At 41.3% G+C, this 27,816-nt stretch overlaps 1 protein-coding gene across 2 annotated transcripts in view; it reads left to right on the forward strand.

Annotated features, from left to right (window-relative positions):
- Positions 1-27,469, forward strand: part of DNM3 (dynamin 3) — a 440,346-nt gene extending 412,877 nt beyond the window's left edge. The window contains exon 19 of one of the 2 annotated variants that reach the window (XM_021718845.1): positions 27,289-27,469. In XM_021718845.1, the coding sequence (XP_021574520.1) occupies positions 27,289-27,325 (37 nt within the window). In that variant the 3' untranslated portion in view covers positions 27,326-27,469. Of the gene's footprint in view, positions 1-17,389; positions 22,274-27,288 lie in introns of those variants that run through there. The other variant, XM_008070637.1, reaches the window with a different exon arrangement.
- The last annotated feature ends 347 nt before the right edge of the window (positions 27,470-27,816 follow it).

The following is a 27,816-nucleotide window of genomic DNA, read 5'->3' on the forward strand; positions in this document are numbered from 1 at the left end:
TGGAACTGAGCTAGATGTCTAGTGATAATAGTACTAGCGTTCGCTAATGTGAATTGTGCTCTCAGTCGTGCTAGGCATTGTCCTGAGGGCTTTCACGTACACTTTAGTGTAATGCTCACAATGCACCAGGAAGTCGGGTGGTAGCCACATTTTGCAGATGAGGCATGAGGTTAAGCAATTTACCCAAGACTACTCAACTAATCTCTTGTGGAACTGGGCTTTAATCCCAAGCAATCTAACTCCAGAGCCATCTCCCAGCCACAACTCCAGGGGTTCTCAACCTCATCGCCACTGGCATTTTTGTTGGGAGCAGGATGTACTGTGCTTTGTAGGACATTTAGTAGCACTCCTAGTCTCTACCCACTAGATGTCAGTTGTTACCACTGAAAATATCTCTAGCCATTGCTAGCATCCCTTAGGAGAGTAACATTCCTCCCTACTTGAGAACCACCACACTGCACCATTCAAAAGAATTCCCTTCTGCGTAAACAATGCAAATTTCAACACTGAGCCTTGCCATAAGCAAGATCAAATTCATTGCTTTAGACAACTTCAAAGTGACTGGGCGAGTGTCTGCCATCGTGCCAGGAAGGTGTAGTGGTCATTGGAAGGAGGAGTTGGGAGTGGGCAGGAACCGTGTTTGTCTGTCTGGCTGCAAGGACTGGAGTAGCCCTCTGGTGCCCGTCCTTGGGATGAGCCTGCGTGTCCTGCCTGCTGCTTGGCTGCTTTGCCTCCCGGTTGTAGATAAACTGGCTCGCCACCACCCTTCCACCAGGCATGGTGGGAATCACCCCCTGGTGTTTTCCAGCTCGCTCCCACCAGGCACAGCGGGAATCAGCAGCCGGGCTGGCTAATGAGATGGTGCAGAGGCTGGGGGGTAGCCTGGAGGATAAGGGTTGTATTATTTGAAGTTTCTAGAATATTCTCAAGTTAGAACCAGACTTAACTTGATCTGGCCTTGCAACAAGCCCCAAATTTAAAACAGAAATGAGAGTATGGCATATAAGAGGAAAGCTGGCAGTTTTGTGCTGAGCCTTCAAGTTTCTGTGCCGGTTCAGCGCATTGTGAGGGAAATCCTGGGGCGGGGGAGGGGGGCGGGTCACCTGAGAGAGCAAGAAAGATTGTCAGGGTCCCCAGGCCTATTACAGTGTAGCTGTAGATGGAGAATTCTGACCACATAAAGTCTGTTTTTAATAAAAGCCAGAGCCAAGAATCCTGCCAAATACAAGCCAGAAATGGGGTTTAAGATTTCACAAAAAAAAAAAAAAAGAAGGAAAAAAAGAGGGAAGCGCTTGTTGAAACCTCACCTTGTACTATTTATTTATATATTCTCTTTTCCCTCCATGACTTGCCTCCATTTTCTCTATTAAAAACTTAAAAAGCTGAAATGCCATTATTCATCATCTCTGGGAAAACAACCCTTCACTTTCTGAGAAGGAAGTTTGATTTTTTTCCCCCCCAAGTTCTTTGCTTTCTTAAGGGTCTTTCTCCTCTTTTATCTGAAACCAGAAACGTATAACGTGACAAGACAGCACAAAGGTGTCCCGCCGGCCCCCTGTTGGGCTTTAATATTACAAAGACACTAGCTGAACTCTTTAGAGGCAAAAGATGCTGGCATTCAGCACATGCCTGTGTGCAGTTTCCTTCTGGATCATTCACGGCTTCATTAGCAGGTTATGATCTTGACTTTTAAGAGCACATATACTTTTATGTTAACCCTGTTCAGAGGTCATCAAAGCACTTGCTATTGTACCGAAACCATGAGTGTTCTGCTTTAAAAAAAGATGATTATTGCACCATTGCAATATAAAGAGAGAGGAAGGAGGGGCAGTGGAGCCATTTCTGGCCTGGCCTCCCTCAGGCCTGGCGCTCTGGCTTATGTGCATGGAGCCTTCCAGTAAGGGAGCTGGAAGCTGCAAACGACATGCCTGTTGTGATTAATTCCACTCCAGCTAGAGGAGCATCTCCATCCCAGAGAGAAGCATGGATGCTTCTGCCATTAGGAAGCAGAGTATACACAAATCTGGATCTATGGAACATTTTCTATGGCCAGGGTATCTGGCTTGTCCCCACTCCTCTCACCTCCACTCAGCGTCTCTGCAAGGACTAAACTCTGTTTGAAAACCAAACCAGTGTGTATTTATTTAGCAAGATGATCTTAAACAGATATCACTACCCCTTTGGGGTCCCTGTGCTCTTAATGGAAGATCCTAATCCTCACCAGACATTGACTTTAGAGCTGATGTGACTATTTTCAGTTTCAGCTTCTTAAAATTAGTTAATTGGGAATCACAGCCTTTGGCATTCACAGAACAAGTTAACTGAATCAGAGCGTGTTTTTCCTGGCAATGGCTAACTCTGACATTGGTTCACTCACTTGTCTTCTTCCCTTTCTTTGGACTAGGTTATTTTGCAACAGGCAAAAATGGATGGGGAGGAGGAAGGGTCTCTAGCCAAGGATGAACGAACTTTATTTACTTCATTGCTCAATATTCCATGTAAAAAAAAATAAAAATAAAAGGTAGAAATACTTTCTTTTGATCACCCTTGTTCATCAAGACTGATGGTGTCTTTTTAAAATGGCAAAATGGAGTTATTCCACAAGATTTGGCTTTTACTCCAGCTCATCTACATGACAGAAACACAACATGGAAACCCAGAAATGCTTCTTGGCAGTGTCTCTGGTGAATTTGGTGAAGCTGGTGCCCCGCACTCATGGACACCCGGGGGCAGCAGGGTTTCTCATTTAGGCCCATTCCATGATGTGTGGCGCTTCTGCGAGTTCATGGGGCACACTTGAGTCTCACTGCAGTCCCACATCTTCAGTAGTTTATTACTAAGTCAATCATGCCCAAATCTTTCTAGATCCTTCTACATAAAGAGGCAGTCAATGTACTCACATTCTTCCCCTAACAAAGATAAAAAGCCATTTAGTTCTCCTTATAATCTGGTTTAATTTTGTTTTAAAGGTCTGACCTTGATGGCCTGCAGTGCTACATTCCTTTTACTGATTTTAAATGCCAATATAATTGACAGTTAGTACCGAATCCTGTTCTCTGAGAGATGAGGTCTCCTTGTCTTGGTCCGGTTAGCTCGCCAGCCCCTCAGTTTTGAGTGAGGACAGACTCACAGTTCTTATGAGTGTGTCTTTGCCTCTCTACGTCAAGGTTTGGGGCTACAAAGGACGAAGCTGCGGAGCCCTGAAGTTGTGGGCTGGGAGTTCACGGACAGTAAGCCCCCTTGCGTGACAGCCCGTGTCCGAGTCCCTGCAGTCCTGTGCTGGAAGCCTCCTGACTCGCGCTCTCCTCAACAGCCCCCTCAGAGGAGGCCTTCTTTTCGCAGCCGAGTGTCGTTTGGACACATGATGAACTAATCTTGTGACTTCTCATGTCAGCCACGTGCTTTCTGTTTTTCTCACCATCCTTCCCCTTTAAAAAACAAAGAAATAAATTTCTAGTTAGGTATTCTGACTTTTCAAGCAACAGTTTTTTTTTGTTTTGTTTTAGCAACTGAATTTAAAAGCAAGCAAAGTTTTTTAAAAGTACAATTGCTAAGAATAGAAACAACTTTGTGGTATTCTTTTCAATTCTTAATATTTAAGGAATCTCATAAGGCAACTATGTTACAAAATCTGTTCCTGAAAACCCCAAATATAGTTAATAATTTGTTGCAGGTTTAACATGAGTTGTCACGATACTTAATATACTTTAATAAAAATAGAATTTTCGCCACATGCTGTTCACTAAAGAAACTGTCCAATTTGATTTGAGCCCCTCAATTAAATACCCCATCAAAAGCCTCATTCCAATTCCACAGTGACTCTGGTTGTAACATAATATCTCACTGGGGTGAATCAATGGTTAACGTCAAAGTTTTTCATTCTTCAAGACTTGGTTTCAATCTGGTTTAAGTGAAAGTAAAATTAGTTTGGTGGTTTCCTTCTTCGGTCTAGCAAACTTGAGTCCAATTTACACAAACATCTCCATCCTGCCATGGCACCGGTGACGAGTCTGTTTAGGCGAGGCACAGTGACAGAACATGGGTTTTGTGGGGGCCAGATCCCAAGAGCTTCAGACATAAGGCCAGGCAGCCTTCGGATCGCCTTTCTGTTCTCAGTGTGGCCCTTATCTTACTTTTCCAAATAGCTTATGTTGCAGGAGGAGAAAAGGAAAAGGAAAATAAGAAAAGCCTATGCGGGGCAAAGCACGAGTAACACCAATGCAGACAGCGGCAGTAAAATAACAACATGCCACTGTTCACCCAGTAGAGACTGGCGTTAAGTTAACCAGACACAACTGCCACCGCGTCCCATGACAAATAATACAAAATAGCTCTGTCAGTGTTCTTTTTGGGGCTCTTGGTTGTGAAGCTTCAGCCACGACAGGGAAAGCCTTCCCGAGTTTCAGGGTCCCCAGCCCGCCCAAGCCTCACCTGGTTGATGGAGGAAGAAAGCCAGGACAGGAGGCTGGCAGGGAAGCCACTGGCCAGTGAGACACGCACAGGATGATTATTCTTCCTGTGGCCAGTCAGCGGCAAATTGTCACTAGCTGGAATCTGCTCGATGTTCCTATGTACAAGTTGATGTCAGCTCAAAGAAAGGGAAAAATGGTTCTACCCAGTGTCAGCAGACACAGACTTGCAGACACACGCAGACTAGTGCTTCTGTTTCATCATTGCACCCTTTTGTTTCCCTCGCTCTAAGAAAGAACAGTTTTACAGGGAAGCCTCCACATTCAGGCTGTCCTGGCTACGTGGTGTGTTTTCAGTGACTTCCGTGATTCACAGCACACACCGCTTGTGGCTCTTTCCCCCTAAATTTCCTACAAACTACGATAAGAATGGGCTGCTGAGCACTTTTTCCTTCTTTCTGCCTTATCAGACACCGTGAACGATTAGAAGTGAAACTTAAATGACACTTACTAGAGTTGTTTTAGCCAATAATAGCCAGAAAATTAAAAAGGAAAACATAGATGCTGCGTATTTCACTCAGAAGTGTGCCTGAAATGCCTACCTCCAACGACAGGAAAAATGCACAGGATTTAGCTGAGGGTTTGATGGCTTTTGCCTGCTTGTCATAACTTTATTGCTGCTTAAATGTAGAGTTTTAAGATTCCTGACACTGAAATCCTCTAACAGACTAGTGCCAACTCATTGTAAGCACTGTCTGGGGGAACCTCTGAATCTAAACACATATTTACACCCTTTAGTTGCCAGATGAAATCCATCTGGCTCACCAGATGCTGTTGCCAAAAGAAGATTGCACTCTGGGTCTGAACAGTGTTTCAGATGTGGGGGATGGGAGGTAGTGCTGGAAAGCCAGAGGGTCTGAGAGAACCCGCGTGTGCATTGATGCCACATTATTTAAAGATTTAGATGAAGCTCAGGTCACAGCAACTCTGACCAAAAGCAGAGTCCTACAAGGGCAAGTCTGCAGCCACCAGATACCTAGGCAGCCTCTTGTGGTGTGGTATGGCTTTTCCTTCTGACTGGGGCTCAGGCATCAGAGCCACATGGCAGGCAAAATCGCAAACAGCAAGTGCTCTACTTTCTTGAGTTATTTTTTACCTACTCTCAGAAGCACTGGGAAATGTCCACTCCTGTTTTTCCGTCAAAATTATTAGCTTCCATGAATCAGAGAACACATTCCATCCAAGGATCAGAACAAATGTTTAATCAAATGGCCAGTAGCAGAACTCAATCACTCCCAGTCAATGGCAAGGCAGGGCCTTCCTAACCAGCCACCTAGAGACATGTAGAATCCAGATCTTCATAAACTCAACTTTTTCCCCAATGAAAATTAACTTAAACATTAGAAAATAGGACAAGGTGTAAATGCTCTTCTAGGAGCCCCATTAATGTGCAAGTGAGTGTGTGATTTAGAGGCTTCATCCCTTCTCTGCCTTTCTCGTAGAAGGGCCCATGCACCACGTGAGAGAGATGGGCCACCAGCCAGACGCACCACCACGGGGGGGCCTTAGGCTTCTACAGTAATTCTGAAAATGAAGGGAGGTCAGAGAGTGTGAGGAGACAGCAGTTGGCTTTTCTTTTTTTTTTTTGAGTTGGAGTCTCACTCGGTCGCCCAGACTGGAGTGCAGTGGCCGCTCCTGGGCACCGCAGCCTCGACCTGCAGGGCTCCGGCAATCCTTCCGCCTCAGCCTTCCGAGTAGCTGGAACTACAGGCGCGCGCTACCATGCCTGGCTGATTTTTTGATTTTATTGTAGAGATGAGTACTCACCTGCCCAGGCGGGTCTCGAACCCGCGGGCTCAGGCAATCCCCTCATCTCAGCCTCCCAAAGGCGTGGGATTACAGGCTGAGCCACTGAGCCCGGCTAGCAGTTGGCTTTGAATATGATTTGGAAAATGGTCTTATTTTGCTGTCAAATATGTCATTTGCCTCTACCACATAAGTGGTACCTGTATCTGGTTCCAGATTTTCAGAAAACTGCATTATCTAAATTCATTTTTGATCTATATTCTTAAATAGGTGACATTCATTGTGGTTATCACTTATCTCGGAAGATAGTAGATATCTCATCTAGAATGAGACTTCTTATGAGAGCTTGAGAAAGACTTTTGAAGGTATTCACTCCTTGTCCAGAGAGTTTATAGTGGAATTATTCCATTTGGGAACAGGCATTTATGTAAGATGCATTCTGTACCATTGTGTTTTTAAAAGTTTATTTATGTTAGGATTTTTCTGAAAGCTAATTTTAAGAGTGAATGAAATTTTTCCCTCAAGCAAATCTACCCTCAAGTCCCCTTGCTCAGGGCCTGTACCAGAAAGTCAGCTGCTCTGCTCTCATGAGAATACCATCCACTGAGGGAAAACTATAAAAACTGAGGAAAATGTCAACTTATTTTTTAAAATAATGAGAATTTCTTTTTGCAGTAGTGCTGGAAATTTTCTTTTTTTTGTTTTGAATTGGAGTCTCACTCTGTCACCCAGACTGGAGTGCAGTGGCCGCTCCCGGCCACCGCAGCCTCGACCTGCTGGGCTCCGGCGGTCCTTCCACTCAGCCTTCGAGTAGCCAGAATTACAGGCATGCGCTACCATGCCCGGCTGATTTTTGATTTATTGTAGAGATGAGGTCTCGCTGCCCAGGCGGGTCTCGAACCCACGGGCTCAGGCAATCCACTCACCTCAGCCTCCCAAGTGCAGGATTACAGGCTGAGCCACCGAGCCCGGCTTAATCTATATTGTTTATTCACAGCCTTCTAGGTGATACAACACATGAGGTCACTCATACCAATAACCATTGCTATTTTATCATTGTCCAAAGTCTCCTTCCCTGCAGAGAAGGATATTTCAGTAAATATTCTAGAGCAGGGGTCCCCAACCCCCAGGCTGCTGACCAGTACCTGTTAGGAACTGGGCAGCACAGCAGGAGGTGAGTGGCAGGCAGGTCTGCTGTCAGATCAGTGGTGGCATTAGATTCTAATAGCAGCGCAAACCCTATTGTGAACTGTGCTTGCAAGAGATCGAGGTTGCATGCTCCTTATGAGAATCTAATGCCTGGTGATGCCCACACTCCCTGACCTGTCCATGGAAGACTTGTCTTCCATGAGCCAGTCCCTGATGCCAGAAGGTTGGGGACCACTCTTCTAGAAGGTCACAAGGAGTATGCAATTTATAAACACTGTCATAGTCTCCACAGACCGTTCAGAGTTTTCAGTCAAAATGCTATTTCTATCATTAACATTTACCTTTCCATCTTTTCTTATGGATTTCTTACCACTTATTAATATTAAGGTGCATTTTAAGATATAAAAACATGTAGCTAGAATAATGCAGGCAGCACTGGCTATCATCTTCAGTTGAGAAGGTAATGTTGACTGGAAAAGCAAGATCCAGAATATTCCTCTGACTGCATTCTCGTTTGCCCCCTGTCTGCACCCCATTCCTTCTGATTCCCCTGTCTCTCAGCTGGGCCCTACCCCCATGATGTAGAACAGTCTTCCTGTCGTTCTTTATGTCAGACACCTGCCTTCAAGCTGTGTTTGGCAGGCCAGCAGGATGAGGTAATAATCAGAAGAAAATGTTCTGGCATACTGGCCTCATCCACATCCATTATTCAAAACAGTTCTCTGTGGGTGAGAACTGAGACACTTTGAGATCCCTGGTCTAGCGCTAGATGGGAGTGGGGGGAACAAGACATTTTTGATTCCTCGGAGAATCATGGAAAGATAAAGGTTATCTGCCTTGGCCATCCATTCAGTGATGTTTACAGGCGCTGGATGGAAATGGGAGCCTTTCATTTATAAACATTTTGGATTTGCTTTCTCTGCGTCCAGATGCCTTTTAAGCACAGCCTCCATGGTCATTACAGCAGGGTTTTCCTAAAAGCACATTTTGTGATTTCTCCAGGATGATGGCAGTTTTTGTGAGACAGGTGCCTAAAAGACATATGGTTTTCATAGCTTTTCTGTCTAGACTAGCTTTATTTAGTGACTTTGGTCTGAATTGGTCTAGTTAAAATTTCTGTAGGAGCTTGTATAAAAATTTTAAATGTGGGCATACCATTAAGGTGTAAAACAAAAAATGTGACTCCTCACTGGCAAGACCTTAAAAGAGACTGACTGAATATTTCCTTCAAGTTAGGTAATTCCGCTCATCTTCTCGGCCCACGCATCCATTCCACCCCTCAGCGCTGCCCAAAGTGGACGGGCTTACCCTAGAAACCAAGAACTGTTAAATTCATGTACTCCGCACTGCTCTCCTGAGACCGTGCTTTGCATTCCAGTTGATGTGTATGTGTAGTAGAAAGTTCTGATTCTTTCTGCAGACACTTTACATAGCCCAGGGAACATATGATTCGTTGTTCTTTTAGCACCAATTTTTACAAACACAGCATTTCTCTCATTTAAAAAAAAGGCACCGACAAGCCACCAGTGAGAGATGTTGAACCTTCAGGAGCTGCATAGCACCTTCAACCAACAATGAAAATTCTGCTTTAAAATGCAGTTCTTAATTAAGCCAGTGTCAAAGACTCACTTAGAAACAATAGGACACTTTCAGAGAAAAAGAAATGCTTCTAGACTTGCCCAGAAATCCATCTTTTGCTCCCTCTTTTGAAGGAGCTGATACTGCAGAATGGGCTTAGCTGCCTCGGGACAAGGAGCCTCTGGATGGAACCAATGTGGACCGCTCTGTCTCCACGGGTATCATCGCTTGGCTGCCCACAGAGCGTTTAATTGGACTTACTCACATATTTGTCCACTGACATGGCAGCTTGCAAGGCACAATGCCTCTCTGTTTTTCTCTGCTTTAAAAATTCTGTTCTTAAAATTTGAGCACTAAGGCATGTTAGAGCTCCTCCTGCTGGATTTCTAAAAAATAACTGGGATTGTAATTCGTAAATGGCAATGCTTTGTCTTCATTGTTACCCACTTGGACTGATTTAAGTGATTGGAAGAATGTCACGTGGTTCATTTAAAGCCGACTTTCTAATTCACCAGGCAGTCAGGTCAGGCAGAAGTGAAATGGTGCTACATGAATCTTCTCTAAGTCTTCAGTTTCCTCAAGCTCTTTTTTTGGTGTTATCTTAAAAACTAAAGATAATAAGAACTGAAAAGCTGACATTTCTTTTTAATATTTCTAGTTACGTAGTTAGCTTCTCTCAGAGAAGGCCCCAAGTCACATACCCATGCTTGAAAAGTGCTTGCCCTCAGAAAGGAACAAAAAGTATTTTCCTTCTTCCCAAAGCAGAAGTGAATTTTAGCTCTATATGGAAAATCCAAGCGTTGCCTTTTTCCTCCCTGTCCTTTCTTCCTTTTCCTCCTTCTTTCTGACTAGAGATGACGAAAGCACATCTCAGAGGACGCGAGCCTCTCCCAGCAGCTGATTCTCAGCGCCTCCTTCCCACCCCTCCTTCCCCACATGGAGGGAGTCAGAGGCCCTCTCCTGGTGCCTGGAAGGGGAGTGAGGGAAGGGCCGGAGGGAAGGACAGAAGAGGATGAAGAGGATCAGAGTAAGGTTCATTCTGGTTCTTGAGGTCTCTTTGGAAGTAATAGAGAAAAAGACTTGGAGGGAGGGAGGAGAGAGGGAGGGAGTGAAGGAAAGTCCTTGGAAAGGGACACAGGCTGACTTTCCTCAGCAGTCTGTGCTCGTAAATCTCCGTAAGACCTGTCCTTTCTCACAGTGAAAGTTCCACACACGCACTCCTCTTGCTTCTGCTTATTTGCATCTCTTCAGTTCTTTTCTCTCTCCCCAGCTTATCTTGGCAGTGATACAGTGGCAAGGTCAAGCTATTTAAAAATTAATCCCGGCCGGACTCGGTGGCTCAGCCTGTAATCCTAGCGCTTTGGGAGGCCAAGGTGAGTGGATTGCCTGAGCCCGCGGGTTCGAGACCCACCCGGGCAACTTGGCGAGACCACTTCTCTACAATAAATCAAAAAAATTAGCCGGGTGTGATGGTATGTGCCTGTAGTTCCAGCTACTTGGAAGGCTGAGGCGGAAGGGTCGCCGGAGCCCAGCGGGTGGAGGCTGCGGTGACCGGGAGCAGCCACTGCACTCATCTGAGTGACAGAGTGAGACTCCAACTCAAAAAAAAATTAATCTCTATGTTTTTAGAAATCATATTTTAATGTAACTATAAATTCTTTAAGTTGTTTTATGTTTTATTAGGACTTGGGGCAAGACAAGTCATTTGGTGCTTGTGCTAAAGAGAAAGCCAACACTTGGCTTCTCAAGCTTACAGGACTTTTTCTAGCCTTCTTTCCTTTGGTAACCTCTCCTATCCCTGGAACTCCAGGCTTCTCAACTTCCCCAACTTGCTAGAAGTTCTTCTGGCTCCAGGCTAGGACTCCATTCGTCCCTGACCCTCCCAAAGCTCCACCTACTGTTATCACAGTTAACTTGTCTCTCCCATGTCAACAAGGAACTCCTGGGCAGTGACTGCTTTTATTTCTGTATCTCTAACTCTTCACTCAGGACCTAGCATACAAGCAGAGCTCATTGAGGGAATGAAAGAATACAACATGAAATGATTTGCGATGCTGAGTAAAAAGTTATTTTGGAATTAGCCCAATACGTAATGTAGCTTAAAAACCAATTGAAACACACTGTCATATTGTATTCTATTTGAAAACCTTGCCTAGTGTATGGTCAACGTAAAGTTCTTTTTTACAAAGCCTAGACTGAGCAGAGTTAATGAGGGCAAATCATCCTGTAAGCTGCCCTTTCCCCCAAACCACAAAGTGGGTATATTAATACCATACCTTTGGGCAAAATCCAAGTCAGATATTTAGGACAATGTTAAAGAAAGTGTGACAGGGAAGATTATATTACCATTTATCCCGACAACTAATTTATACAGGATAGTACATGTTTGTATCATCAAATAAAAATTATGGACTATTTTTCTCCTTATGTTCTCATTTCAAATTCCATGAATTGATTCATATTTTTCTAGTGACATACACTATAAACTGAGTTCATTTCACAGGGTGAAAAAATGCCAGCTCTAATATGTAGCAGGAATCTTATTAGGGGATTCCTTAAATCCTTTCAATGGGTTCCAAGTCCACTATAAACTATTGAAAGTATTGGCTCACTCTGTCACTAAAGCTAAAAGGCCAAAAATATGCTGGATAACTTCCTATAGTATTTTTTATCATAAATTACAAAAGATTATTTTACATATGGGCAAAATCATGACTCTTATGGCATTTTTTGAACTTAACCTCACACTTTCTAGATATGTAAAACTTATTTATTAATGAATGTTCAAAATAAGAAGCAAAGTACAAATACTGAAATTTAAAATAAATGTCCCATAATGTATTCTCTTAGAGCAGACATCCACAAGAGAGGACGAAGGTCCTGGACCATGGTTAGTTGCTGTTTCCTTTTACCTAGAGATGTGCTCCTTCCTGATTTACCTCTGGGCCCGTTCACTTATTCACATTCACTGGCATATCAATTGGGACAGTGTGCTCAGCACATGCTGTGGGAGGCTGCAGGAAGTATAGGTAGTCATCACGGCTTTCAAGAGGGTTAGAGCATTGTTTAGGTGATGTGCAGACACACCTCAAACTTTGAAAAATGATGCAAAGATCAAATAATTTAAAAGAGCCAAGGAGCAGTAAGGCATTTCAGTTCCCCAAAACTCAGACAAATTGTTTTTATTTTCCTTTTGTTTGTTTTCTAAGAAATTTATCAGATGTAGCCCAAAGAAAGGAGTTGCCTTACTTCTAGTGGTTTAGTTATATAAAACTCTTCATTTTTTTTTTTTTTTGGACCTGTATCACCAATAAGATTAAAAAGTTAGGCAAGTTGATATGTTGATGTCAGATTCTACTGGCTCTTAGAAACCTGGAATGAGCCGGGTTCGGTGGCTCAGCCTGTAATCCCGCGCTTTGGGAGGCTGAGGTGAGTGGATTGCCTGAGCCCGCGGGTTCGAGACCTGCCTGGGTAACTTGGCGAGACCTCATCTCTACAATAAGTCAAAAAATTAGACGGGCATGGTAGCACACACCTGCAGTTCCAGCTACTTGGCAAGACATCATCTCTACAATAAATCAAAAAATTAGCCGGGTGTGGTAGTGCACGCCTGTAGTTCCAGCTACTTGGAAGGCTGAAGCGGAAGGATCGCCGGATCCCAGCAGGTCGAGGCTGCGGTGGCCAGGAGCGGCCACTGCACTCCAGTCTGGGCAACAGTGAGACTCCAACTCAAAAACAAAAAACAAAAACACCAAGACAGAGTGAGACTCCAACTCAAAAAAAAAAAAAAAAGAAAGAAACCTGGGATGTATAATACTCCCATGATCCTTGATGTAATTGTATGCACATTGAATTTTTGGGACAGTTATGTTTTAAAACTTCAATTATATTTAATAAGTAGAAGCCTATTGCATATCCTTTGTATGCAAATAACTACCCTTTCGGGCAGATTTCTCTTCTAAACTTGTCACCTTTGTGTATCTTTTGTGAAAGCTTTCTTTTTTAATTTGGGACCACTAACAAATTAGGTTAGACTTCAATCATACCCTCTCTAAAGTTGAGGATTGGAATGCACATTTAGTGATGCTTACCTTCTACACCATTTTCGTAAGCAAATACGCTTCCCTAAGCAAGATATTCTGCTGGTAATGACTAACAAGAAAGCTACTATAGTACAGTATCTTGGTCTTTAAAACATAAGGTAAATCTGCTTTGACCAATTTCTTCATTCTTCTTAAGATTTTTCTAGAACTTATTCTTTTTGTTTTACTCTATCTGGCAAACGAATTGAATGCTGATGAAACAAGGCAAAAAACACATATTATGCTTTAGGACAGTAGTTCTCAAAGCACAGTCCCAGGACCAGCGGCATCGGCATCATCTGGGACATGACGTCCCACCCCATAGACACTCCGGGTGACACCCAGCAACCTGGGTTTTAATAAGCCCTCCAGGGGATTTTGAGGAAAGGTCCAGTTTGAAAACTATTGCCTGTCAATGTAACTGCCCAGCAGAAAGAATTCTTGACTGGGAGTCTTGAGATCTGGGTGTAAACACAGAAAGGAAGGAGTCAGAGCTGCACAGGCCCAGTCTGTCTCACACTTGCCTGGTCAAAGAATTCCCACTTCCCATTCTAAGGAGAAATAAAGGCGAGAGGGGGAAGGACCAAGCCATCTGAGAAATCGGTGTTATGCTACCTGTAAGCAACAAGCCAGAGGAAAGGCAGTTTCCACACCCACCACGCTTGCGGCCCCACCACAGAAGTTGGCTGTGTCGAAGCCTCTCCTGACCCCTGTTAAGATTGCCCACATGTCATGAACACTCAAGACCAGCTCACCCAAAAGAGAGCAGATGAAACTTTCATCCTCCTATTCTCATATGACCATAAAATGAAACAAAACAAGTGATGCTTGCTTCTCTCTTATCAGTGATGCCAGTTTCTCCCCCAAATGCCACATACCCTGCATGAGCATCTGACTTGCTTACAAAATTTGTCATTGTACAAAACGATAAATGGTCCATCCCTGCAGCTGCAAATACAACTTAAATATTACATCTCTCCCTTTGATTTGGAAGCAGAAACATGACTCTTACATCATAACCATAAACTGCCACATAAAATACAGTGTTTCAATAAACACTAAGTAACACAAGATACTTGGTTTCAGTATAACACATTACTTAATGAAGCCCACCTCAGGGTATCTGAGGAAAAGTTGGTACAAAACAAGTAACTTTGCTTTGCCCAAAACAGTCTTGTGAGGCGAATGTCTTTGGAAGTGCTTTGTATGGTTAGGAAGAATGCTTTGTATGGTTAGGAAGAAGACCAATGAGATGAACTTCAACAGCAAACCTTGAATGTTTCTGGTATTGAAGCTGGCAACATCTTAGCATTGCTCATGAAGAAAGTTCACAAAACAACTTAATGTCCCCCTGGAATTACTTTCTAGTAGAGTTTTATATACAGATTTTTGTTGTTTGATTTAGAAACGAGACAATGCACATTTCCTCCACGAGGTTTAGTGGGGAGCTCTTTAGAATCTTTAATTACTAAGTAAGTACATATATGGGTTCCTTTAGCTGAAACTAGGCATATTTCAAAGATGTCATACTTATTTTGAGGGGATGTGGTGGAAGTGTTATTTTTTATTCTCTCCATCATTTACCACCCAGTTATGCAATTAGTAAATAAATACATAATCACAAACAAGATTAAGTGTTATGAAATGCACAACATGAAGTGATGGATGAAGGAGAGGGAGACTATAGGATGATCAGGAAGGACTGAGGAATGACACTGAGGTCAAGAACAAAGAAGCAGAAGAGAATTCCGCTTGCGTTCCTACCTCTCTTGACTACAAGCCTTGGTCCAAGCTATGTCATATGTGTAAGACGATTTCCAGTCTACCATGACATGCTGTATCCTGCTTCTCACTGAACTTGTAGTCTAAGATCCACTTTTTTCAGATAAGTCCCATAATTAGTTACATGAGTGAACCCTCTGTTAGACCCTTCTTAAAGTCCAACTTCTGGCCAGCTCCCTCCCCCTCCAACTATAAATGGTTGATTGCTGAGAATACATTTCCACAGGTTACATGACTATTTGTCAGACTCCCTGGGGACCTGTCATTTGATATTTCCTCCAAGTACCTACTAAATATTTAAGCAGTCAAATACTTTACAGGTAGAGTCTCCAAGGGTCTCAATCCTGGTCACTTTAGCTATGTTTTTGCTTTGATCATGATATATTTATGAAACCAATGACTATCACAGGCATTTATCAGTTGTTTCTTGCTTCTAGAAGGAACTTCCATTTATTCAGTTGTCAAACATATGGTGACTAAATGACAAGCAGTGAAAGTAAACACAAATCTAATTAGAATTCACTGTATGGCTAGTAACAGAGATATGTTGGGATGCTATAGATTCGACTGTACCAGGATGGAGGAAGGGAGGTCAGAGAAAGCTTCCCCAAGGTGAGCCTTGAAGAATGAATGGCAGCTCCAGAAGGTGAACTAAAGAATATTGAGGACATAACTGCATGTGACACCATGCAAAACACTGTGGAATAAGTCTGGTGGTGTGACTGGTGGCCTCCAGAAACCCATTAAAGGAGAAAATTATTCAGGTTTAAGATACAAGATATAAGTAATATGGCCATTTTCTAGATTACTAGTAAAAAGACAGGTGTTTTTGCATGATCATAAATAAAAAGAAAATTATGGGAGAATTGTTCCCAGTGGAGAATCATCAAAATATTTCAGGTGGTCACCATAGCTTTTCTGCAGGAAAATAATTTGTTTACTCAAATTAAACTAGTATTGGTTGATTTAGTTTTGTTACTTTGTCTCTAAATAGCTATAGTTGCCCTTTTAAAATGGAGTATCTGCTTAGTAATGAGGCTAGTGCATGCATTCAGTTGGGATGCACCTTTGAAGGAGAGCTTTCCTCCAAAGCCTCTTAGGCATTTTTCAGGTGCGGAGGGGAAAAAGGAACTTTGCTAATGTCTATGAGTTTGTGCCTAAGTGGTCAGTATTTTCATCATTAATCAACAATATCTCTTCTGCTTTTATTTTTTTCTTGATAATCTAATTTTATTTTATAACTTTGTAATTTTTTTAACATTAATTGCTTTCAATATTGCTAGCTTCTTGATACCTAAGGAAGGAAATTTAATTTGATAATTTAGTGTCTCCAATTCAGAAGACAATTCCATGACATAACCATAATTCCAGAAGGAGTCCTGAAAATATCAGCTGGAGAGTTTTATAAAAAGAAAGACTTCAATTTGTAGAACTTGTCAAATTTGAGTGTGTATAAGATAACTACGTAAGGTACTACATATGAAGTCGAGTACACATACACACACACACAAAAACTTACTAATGCATTTAGAAAATAAAGGTAGGCACTCAGGGAATCAATAATATTACTTAGTAATGTTGAGACTGTCAAGTACAGCAATATTGTATAATCTGAACAATGTTTATTCATTGAACTCAGCTATCAGAAACATGACCAACTAGGAAGTGAGCAATACTACTATTACTAATACGTAATCTTTAGGACCAAAAATAGGAACTAGGACTTGTGCAGTTTACTTAGGCACTCACACTGAGCCTATTTGCACTTACTGCAGAGAACTCAAAAAGCTTTGGATTTCTGATTTTCTAGGGCTCCACACATTAGAAGTCAAATGTAGAAAAATTGGAGAAGGCTACTGCTAAATGCAAGGAGGAAAAAAATTATATAAAGAGGAAAAAATGCAAAAATATCATTGTCTAAGACTTAATATACCTTATTAGTTCCTGGAATAGGCATAACACAGCTAATTCATTCTGCATAAGAACTGTACTGGCCGGGCTCGGTGACTCAGTCTGTAATCCTGCACCTTTGGAGACTGAGGTGAGTGGATTGCCTGAGCTCGCAGGTTTGAGACCCGTCCAGGCAACTTGGCGAGACCTCATCTCTACAATAAATCAAAATGAGCCGGGCGTGGTAGTGTGCGCCTATAGTTCCAGCTACTTGGAAGGCTGAGGCAGAAGGATCGCCGGAGCCCAGCAGGTTGAGGCTGCGGTGGCTGGGAGTGGCCACTGCACTCCAGTCTGGGTGACAGAGTGAGATTCCAACTCAAAAAAAAAAAGAACTATACTAAATTGGCTGAGATACTGGGTTTCAGATGGCTGTCACATACTTCCATATTTTTATTAATGTTGGTAGGGATGACTTCAGTTTCAAGAAAGATCTGCATATGAAAGCAATACCTAATTTCATTAAACACTGTGGGATAAGTGGAAGGTGACAATGTGGACACAGTTGCAGGTGGCAGCCACACCTGCCACCTGCGTGTACCTGGGCATATGTGATGGCTGTTGATCTGTGTCCTTGGAACTGCGTTCTCCAGATATTCTACTTGTTTCTTTACCTTTCTCTTTCTCTCTTTCTAGCCGGAGACCACCCCCATCACCAACTCGTCCCACTATAATCCGTCCACTAGAATCCTCCCTGTTAGACTAAATGAAGTGTCTGGCATGGCTATTAACCACTAATGAATTACGTGAACGCAACATATTTGATAACCGTTGCAGTAAACCATGAGTAGTCGCATGTGTGGACATCAGTAGGCAAGTAACCAGTTTTACTAATGCAGTCATCACTTATCTTCATTGCTCAAGGTATGGCAAACCTTTGGGGTTTGACTCTTGAAAATTACTGATGCATGGAGGCTTTATGTCATACTGACTGAAGGAGGTTTGCATAGCAGCTCTGATTCGGAGACCATTTGCCTACCCTGGCATATATTTGAGATTACTTTGGACAAGTTTTCCAGGCTATCTATCAGGTAGCTCACTAAATTCAATTCTTAACAGGTATGAGCTAGTGGGCTTAGACCTAAGCCATACTTACTTCTTTTCCCATGTTCTGTTTAGGATGACAGTAATTCTGTTGTCTGTTATTAATGCTACCACCTACCCCAGAATTACATATTTAGCTCCTCTTTCCTTCCTGTTTGTTTCATAAGACTGCTAGGAAGTGCTTTAAAAAAAAAATTAGGATTCCTTAAGAATAAAACTTTTCCAGAAGCACAAGGTAGTCTGCAAAGGAAAAGTCTGCATTGTTTGCTCTAGAGAGCTTCTCCTCATGCCATCGTGATTTGCTTCATGCTAGAAGCATATGCAATAATGAATCAAAGCTTTTGTTAATAGGTTCATAAGTTTGAGTAGTTAGTTTCAGAGTTCAAGGAAGAAGCAAAATATCACACCTCTAGAAGTGTCCGGAAAATATAATTTTTTAATTTACTTATATATTCACCTTCTGGTAGGTTACTTGGAAGACTTACATGGAAAATGTTTAATTTTTCTAACTGACCTCGTTTTTGGCATAGCTAACTGCACTTTGATACTGACTCCAGTTTTTTAATTATTATTTTGGTGAAAAAAAATTTCTTTCCATGCTAATTTGTAAGTTCCTTGTATATGAATTTATCCTATCTTTAAAACAGGCTTAATGTAACTTCTTGTCCATTCTAGGCTTTCTTAGTAAATCTTGAGACTTATTCTGGGATAATTTCATTTAAAGCATGGTACCTGAAATGAAAAGCCCACAGAGGATGCCGTGGTGAGGACAGAGCTTACACCTTGACAGTTGTACTGCTTCAGAGGCCCTGTCGGCTCACTCCAGAAGATGGTATTGAAACATTGGGGTCTAAAACAGAATTTATCAGAGCAGTTTAGCCCAGAAGTTAGTAGTTCAGTCTTGAGGAAAATATTTGGACTGTCTAGGACCAGATGATTCACATGTAGGAAACAACCAGAAGCCAACTGGAATTTTGTCTGCTAACTGTTCCCAGATAGCAGAGCTAGGATCCACTGAGCAGGGGTGTCCCATGACACCATTTCATATTCTACAGAAGTAAATCAGGTTTCACCAGTGGAAAGGTCTCCCTTTGAAAGTAGCATACATGATTTGTATGTTAACTTAACTTTAATTTCCTGTGTCGTTTATACCCAGAGCAGACACCCATAAAGTATCAAGTAAAAGCATTTAACCATTATTAAAAAGAGAACTTGCCTTGTTGCATGACATTGTGTTGAACTTACTCTAAAGGCTTACAGCTAGCCTCCCTCCAAAAGTCAGAGAATACAAGATTTACAAAAATGGCACTTCAACTTTTAAAGTTATAAATAATTGTGTTTTTTTTTTTATTTTAATCACCATCCTAAGTCCTCTTTTATCTTCTTTTCATTGGGAAAAAAAATGTAACTCTGTGAATGGAACCAATGTGCTGGATATATACTGTATTTTAAAAATAGCTAAATGGAAAACCTTTAAATATCCATAGTAAAACAAAAATTCGCAGTGAAATATTTCATAGAATGTCCTCTTTTTAGGATTCCCTTTGCTTCTTCCTTCGAATTCTCTAAAATCGGCAGCTAATGGATTATATACTTCAGAGTTTGGCTTTGTGCTAAATGTGGTTTCACATTTTGCTGTATTTCAAAAATTTCCTTCTGTTAAAAGAAAATATTGTAGATAACCACTGGTGTGTTCTTAGGTCAGCACAAACCATGTCAGTAATATTGGAGGGTTTTTCCCAAGTTTCTTTCTACAGATCTTAGGCGGTGATAAACAGTGGCATTTGTCATCTTTGCCTTTTGCTTTCAGATTGTAGTCTCACAGTTGCACTGTCCCAGTCATCTCCCTTTGTGGGTACATTTTTATTTTTTCCTCCTAAGTTATCTTTAATAGGACCCAGCCTATCATGGAATTTCAGCAGTCACATTGGAGAATATTTTCAGTTTGCTGCAGTACTAGGTATGTTACTAGTGTGAGTCCCACTTCCCAAAGGTTTTGTATCCTACTACAAGGAGACGCCAGTGTGAATGAAGTCTGAAGTTCTAGGGTGTGAGGTGCAGCGTGTGCATCAGGCCTTCAGATGGGAATGTGGCTTCATGAGCTTTCTGACTTTTCCCATACCACTTCTAATCTTTTGTGTAACTTCCTCTTAACTGATTGCTCTGATGTTGTCAACACAATAGATGTAGCGCTATCATAATTTTAAAATGCAGTATTTTTAGGATTTGGAAAAATAAACTATATATGTTTATTTGATAGGTAAATCTGTTTATTGTCACATGCTAAATCTTGCATGCATATTGGCTAATTGGAATAACATTTACTCAATGATGGATTATTGAAATAGTATTGCTTTAGAACAGGTATACTGCATTTCTAAAAATCATCAATCAAGGTTACTCTTCTGAATATTGCTTTTAGCTATGTTCTATAACCTAGAAGAGCAGTAGGTTCTGTTTATTATCAAGTTTCCTATTTGTTCAGATACAAACTCATTCTATCCCAAAATGTTATAATGAAACCAGTTCCTGTGATATAACTGTAAGCCTTCTGAACTTAGTATTAAAAAGTAGTCACGTAGATTAATTTGGTGACCTTTTAGTATAGATGGTAGCCATAATTCTCAAATATGAAATGGGACCTAATACCAGTATGTGATAAATGTTGATGTTTTCTATGTACAACACATTTTCTATGCATGTGTCTCTGTGTATACAGTATATACATAGTAAACTTGTTTCTGTAGGTGCATATATTTTGTGTCCTTTTGAGTAGGTAGATTTAAAAGCACTTGTTAACATGCCACAAGCATGAGTGTGAGTGTATGTGCATTGTATATATATATGTATATGTTTGGGTGTAAATGCCTATGTATACATGTGCGTAGTATATGTGGAGTATCAATATATTTTTTAAAGTGTGCTGATACAAGAGAGAGCTTTGGATAATCTACTATAACATGTGATAACAGTGATTCCTGTCTCATAACATACATGAGGTATACAAAATTTTCTAACTCCAGATTGTGGTCATTCTGAGAGGCACAAAGCTCATATGGTAATGTCCAAAAACATTTGTATGTAAATCCGCAGCACTGCTATTTAAGAGGGAATCTTCTTTGACAGTATTGTTTCAAAAGTGAAAGATCTAGAGACTTACTTTTATGATCTCTAGTTCAAATTATGTTATTTTTGGATTGCTAAGTGAGCTGAATTTTAGAAAGCTGAGTTGATCTACATAGTCATTTTTTTTTAACATGGCAAATGTGAACAAAATAGAGGGATACGGCAATATAATAGCAGCAGTGGATTTTTCGGAGTAAATTAGTTATTTAGTACCTTGAAGGCAGGTCATCAGCTTTTTTAAGTAAACATTTTCCATTTGGCAAATAGTATAATTATGTGAAAGTGACAAGAATGTCCTTAGAATGAAGAATAAAACCTTGATAGTAGGTCTCTGAACTCTTGAACTCAATGAGGTAAGATAGCGTGTGCAACTAAAGCCATGAGTTTTGTGTCATTTAACCTAGAAGACGACTAGCTGTGAGCTCAGAGTTTAAAGTGGATGAAGCTAGATGATTTTGGACAAACAGTTGTTCGTTTACCAGATCACTCATTCCTCTCTTAAAAAAAAAAACAAAAAACCCCCAAAAAACTCAAATGTGTCTTCTAGATAATCTCATTCATCCTGTCTAGTTGGTATGCTTAAAATTATGTGGTGCTCTGTGTTGAAACTTTGAGAATATTTTTGAGGTATACATAGTATACACATTGCAATTTGTGTATGTGTATGTGTATACTCATACATATATCTATGAGAGAATGTGTGTATGTGAGGGCATGAGAGAGGAAACTCGAGGGAATCTCCTGTTGGCTGAAGACTTACTCATACTGGTATCCTGGCGAGACCTCTCACCTCTCTGCTTGAGGGTTTCACACATGGCTCATCTCAAGGCAGTCATTTTTTTCAGTTTTCACTCTTGGATTCTTTAAAGTTTGTTCTTTATGTAATGTTTTTAAATTGTGACAAAATTACTCTATCTAACCTCTTGCATTGTCTGCTGCCAATTTGTTAAAAAACTCTCCCTCTGACCAGGAGCTTCCACCACCATTACTTGATCTGTGTCGTGGATCACATGCACAGTTTTGTTTTGCTAGCTTGTCTGTTTCTTTCTCTCCCTTTTTTGGAGTCAAATTTCTCTTTTTCTTTTCTTCTTTTTTTGTTTAATGAAGAAGGAGTATACAACAGCAAAATCTTGTCTTCTCTGTTGATTCCTTAATTAATGTGAGCCAGAATACTTTCCATGGTTTTCTTGGCATGTTCAGGATTTCTTAATGCTGATATATGGACTCTGTGAATGGACTTTATGAGGCAAATTCCTAAAGCCTGTATCATTCTTGAAGGTCACATGTACCTATTGTGAAAATGTGAAACTGTATTTCTGAACCTGAAATAAACTGTAACATTTGAAGGACCCTCCCTTCTTCATTCTTGTATATATTTGAGTCATGTTTATGCACTTCAGTAATATCTGGGACTTCTAAATATTTATAGTTCTTTGATTGAATTGGTCCAGGGTAACCAAAGTGAAGAATGATGGCCATTTGACATTTCTGTCATTAATTTTGGAGAAAGATGAGATTTTTAAAGGAAGCAAACAGGACAAATCAAGGGTAAGAGAGTAGGAAACATTTTACTCCTGACTTAAAGTCAATATTGGAATAGATGGAAGAAGGACACAAACCTTAGACAGTTGAAGGCACTTGCCATCATGCACCACACCATTTTGATACTTTTAAAAAGGAAGTATTCATGAAGAGTCCTGGGAAGTAGAAGGAAGAAAGATTCTCTGCCCAAAAGTGAGGTCCACAGTGGGAGTTTCTCACAATACATAACTGAGCCCCTTACCCGACAGCTGGCCTCCACCATTTGCTCATTGAGCATAGAAGGGAGAATTTACCCCGCTCCGTTTCCCCGGTGTTAAGACAATGTAAGCATGTTCATTCGTTACACACACGCTTGTCCTAAGTTTCCAGAGAACAGAGAAAGACTGTCCTTTGCAAGAGTCTTGACAATAGGGGCCTCATTAATATATGTCCTAGATTATGCCCTCCTACCACGGTGGACAAGAAGGGCACAAAGGGAGAGAAATGGTGACTTGTTTTCCCTCTGTGATCAAGACGTGCTCATTGTGCAAGGATGATTGGGCAGACTGCCATGTTGATTCAGCCTTTCCTGTTGTAATTTCTTTCTCATATCTACACATTCTCCAAGTGTGAAGCATCTAGGCCTTCAAAGGAAGCTTCTTACTGGACGAGAGATTCTGAATGAGAATTATGCTGTGCACTTGTGTTTTATTTACCTGTTTGTTTTGTTTTAACTGCATGATTCCTAAGTCTGTTAATAATATATTCAGAATAATTTCTAAGGAAAAGTACCTAAAACAAAAGATCTAATTGTAACTATTTGGCAAATTTCCATTTTTATTTTTTAAATAGTTCTGGCATTAGTGTAAATATCTGCTTAATTTGTTTTTTCATGATTTTTGTTTTCCTGCTGGAACCTATAAATTTCATACTGAGAAATATATCTGATGTTTTGGTTAGATTACCCTCATTCTCTACTTTCAAGCTCTTTGACATGCACCTGGCATTGCCACTTTTCAGGCCCTTTACTGGTGTTCTTTCACACTATGACAGCCTAATAATCATAATGCTTACAGGAGATACTGGCTAAAACTACAACCTTAATTCAAAATGTTCCCAAAGTGTATTTCTTTTTTTTTTTTGAGTTAGAGTCTCACTCTGTCACCCAGACTGGAGTGCAGTGGCCGCTCCCAGCCACTGCAGCCTTGACCTGCTGGGCTCTGGCGATCCTTCCGCCTTAGCCTTCCAAGTAGCTGGAACTTCAGGCGCACGCTACCACGCTCGGCTAATTTTTTGATTTATTGTAGAGATGAGGTCTTGCCAAGTTGCCAGGTGGGCCTCGAACTGTGGGCTCAGGCAATCCACTCACCTCAGCCTCCCAAAGCGTGGGATTACAGCCTGAGCCACCGAGCCTGGCTCCAAAGTGTATTTCATGAGAACACAATCAGTTTACACACTCATACACAAAGGATTTATTGGTCAAATCTGCTTGCGAAATGACTGAATATTAAATGTTTCTTCACTGAAAGACTTTACAGAAGCTTTAAAATCAGATTGCATTGTGAATCTCTGAGAGAGGGGTAGTATCTACATGTTTCTCTGACTTATTTGACCACAGGGTATCTCACATAACTAGTTTTCTGAAGTGCATGCCTTAGAAAACTCTGCTTCAGTGACCTAAGCCAGAGGAAAAGCCATTGAGTATGTTTATCCCAGTACAGACTGTCACTAACAAAAAGGTGTATGACAAAGTCAAATGTCAGAGCAACAAGAGCTCCAGACTTTGGACAATGCACCTGGAGCTCCGGTGGTTCATCACAGGAGTGTCTGAGTCCCAAGAGGAAGAACTCACAGGAACAGGAGGCCTGAGTAGGTCTGAGACATCCACGCAAGGAGTCATAATGAGACTTGTATAGGACTTAGGTCATTTTCTACCTTACCTGTTCTCTCTGACACTTCAAACAAGAACTTCTTTAAAGTAATCACACTACTCTCTTGAGATTGTTGTGAGGGAAAGGATCCCGACGGATTTAAAATGAAAGATCAGCGGAGAATACCTATTCCTGTTGCCTGTCTGTCCTTCCTTTCCAAAACCTTCAGGCTCACCCATTGCTCTTAGACGTTGTCACCTATGTGATGGGCAGAGAATGTTTTGTGAGATTTTAGCAGAAAAGAAAAAAGCTGTGAGGAAGACCTTCCCAGGGGCCAGAGCAACGTTTCTATAAGACCAAACTGCAGCACTGAGTAGGGCCAAGAGAGTGTTGGCAATGTATCATTCTTACTAATACCTGGGACTTGGATACAGGAATTCTGCCCATGTTGCATATATAGTTTTTCCAATCTCCTCATCAGACTGTTTTGGCCAAATAATTCTGCTGTGAAGTTATTTTTCAGAAAACTTTAAGAAAAACAACCTGAAATCATCATCTTGCTTCAGCAGATTTGCTTGTGTGGTGAATACTGGCACGTTGAGCTTTAAAATGTGTTAGCACCTCAGCATTCCAGTCAGTACTCAGACTTTCGTGTCACCTCAGCGGTAGGAGTCCCTTTGTAGCTCTACACATAAAAAGCACAGATATTGCGTAAGTCACATAGAAAATTCTGAAAAAGAAATAGCAAAAGCCCAAACCGCCCACATCTGCAGTAGAACTAACTCTGCCCCGCTACACGGTGTCATCATCAATCAGGCCTCTTTGCAGTGAGAGGAAAGTTAGAAACAGGAAAGTGAAGAGGAAGAGAAAGGCGCTATCTGAGGGGGTAAATGTCACTCTGATGTTTCGAGCAAACATTCTAGCTGTCAGTGAAATATATTCCAAGACATAAAGTTTCTGATCCTGTTTCTGGATTAGAACACGAAACTAGCTCAGACAGGAAAGCGTTTTGGCATATGCTAACAGAATGTCCCTTTAGCACTGTGGACTTGCTGTTCAGTTTAATGGCTCACCTCCCTACCCTGCTGAGGTAATTAAAGTGTTCTAAAACCCCTTCAGAAGTCAAAAAGAGTTTCTGTTTGCCGGGCAGGTGATAAATCTCTTGAACCCTGACAGAAATTTAATTACACTTTCTTCGTGAAAACACCAGGGATACCCATTACCTGGATCTCTAGAGCTGAGGTTGGTGCCCCCCCCCCCAGTTGAAAGCTTAAGCACCAATAACAAGTTCTTCATCATTTGAATGGATGGGAGGCCTCCCTAGGGCAGCCAGCTTAAATTGGACTAGAGACAAATTGATCTTGGACTTTGGGGAAGGTAAGATCATTTTTTACCACTGCTCAGAAATAGCCTAGTCAGTTTGGCTCCATGAACATCTTGTAGAAGATTAAAAGGCTCTTGTATTTTGGGGGTTTTTTTTAGACTTCTTTGCTCCACTCACTGAAATGTTATAGCATAAGATGCAAGTGAGAATGTTGAGCTCCTGGATGAGTAGCCATGATCACAGGGTGTTGAGATAACCCTACAGTGCCATGGCTGGTTGCAGTGTTGAGTTCAGTACCGATTGGGTTGTAAAGGGGAATCTGAAGCGTAGATTTCTGCAGGAAACCGGTGGGAAAGCTCATGTAGCCTGCTGGACTCCTGTTTCCAAAGCTGTTCACTGCAATGGAGCATTGACTGTCTTCTCTAGTTGCTGATCATCTTCCTGGCAAACATGAGAAGCTGGTGTCAAGATGGAGTACAGTCTGGACTCTCATTTTGCAATCTGTGGGCCTGACGAGGTGCAAACCAGGCTAGGGAAATGGAGAAGGACCCAGCAGACAAGATTCCATTTACCCTGGGCCCATATCAGAATAAATCAGAATTTTCGTTGCAGCTGCTTCTTTTTTTTTTGAGTTGGAGTCTCACTCAGTCGCCCAGACTGGAGTGCAGCGGCCGCTCCCGGCCACCGCAGCCTCGACCTGCTGGGCTCCGGAGATCCTTCCGCCTCAGCCTTCCGAGTAGCCGGAATTACAGGCGCGCACTACCACGCCCAGCTGATTTTTTATTTATTGTAGGATAAGGTCTCGCCAAGTTGCCCAGGTGGGTCTCGAACCTGCGGGCTCAGGCAATCCACTCACCTCAGCCTCCCAAAGGCGCGGGATTACAGGCTGAGCCACCGTGCTCAGTGAGCGGCTGCAGCTGCTTCTTAGCAGAGGGAAATCCTGCAGAATTCTGGGGTTACGGTGGAGCAGACCCAGCCTCCTATTCCTCTAGGCTGTGATATATCAGGACAGTTTGCCTGGAGCAGATTCTTACTCACAAAACCTCTTCTCTGAGATTGACATCTGACATCTTCTGCATTGTGATTGTATTGCTCAGTTGATCTCTTGACACATTCTAATTTACCTCACTTAAAAAAACAAATTCCAAAAAAATAAAAATAAATAAAAAATAAAAAAGTAAAAAACAAATTCACCCATCAGATTTCTATAACTCCCCTCCCCCCATGGAGATGGCACAGCATTCATTGAAATCTTTGGAAATAATCAAGTGTCACAGAATCAAGAACGGGACTCAGATACTCAAGTTAGAAATGTGTTTGGCTCTGGGACTATTCCCAGTTCTCCTGGATAAGAGTGCATGGATTTCTCATCCCATGGTATAAAATAGTTAAGATTTTGAGTGGCCTCCAAGGCTCAGACCTAGCACGCTGCTGGTAGCCAGGAAAAGTTCTGGAATCTATCTTGGCCATGTGGCGTCCTTTCATTTCCCCTGCATGTCTGCATGATTTGTCTGATTTGAATTTGACTTTTGTGAGATATTTTTGCATGCTATGATTTGAATTTGTTTTATAATTTAAACATTGTTTTCTTCCTCTGCATCTGTGTTTTCTTTTTGTTATTTCGTTTTGCTTTGTTTTGTTTTTACTAGGCGACCCCCTCCTGCAGTTCCGGGACGGCCACCCTAACCCATCATTCATCTCCCTTTGTTTCCAGCATGTCTATCCATGGTATTTAAAAGCCTTCCATTTGCACCATATGTCATATGTACAGAAAAACTTTTATTTTTGATCCGTGTCTAGAATAAAAACAAAATTTATTCTATATAAAAATGAAGTGTATTCTGTTTCTTTTTCTAAAGAAGAAAAAATTAAAGTAAAAATTTATTTCAAGCAAAGTGAGGGAAGGTGAAAATACATTATTTGGTCTATTAAGGAGCATAATACAAAAGTTCTAAAGCATTGTAGTTTAAGATGGTCTTTGGTGGAAAATAATGATCTTTCTTCAACAGAAATTTCTGTCCATAGAAGATGAAAAAGTTGAAGAAAATTCTGAGTGTCTAGAAAATTGAATGATTTCAGTCCGCCTCCAGGAATCTCATTAGTTATGACTGCACCAAAATATTTTTCTCCTATTTGTATTGCTTTTCTCAATACTGTTATAGGAGATAAAATATATA

Source organism: Carlito syrichta, unplaced genomic scaffold, assembly GCF_000164805.1.
Source record: "Carlito syrichta isolate Samal-C Ts95f unplaced genomic scaffold, Tarsius_syrichta-2.0.1 Scaffold313876, whole genome shotgun sequence".
Classification (NCBI taxonomy): Eukaryota; Metazoa; Chordata; class Mammalia; order Primates; family Tarsiidae; genus Carlito; species Carlito syrichta.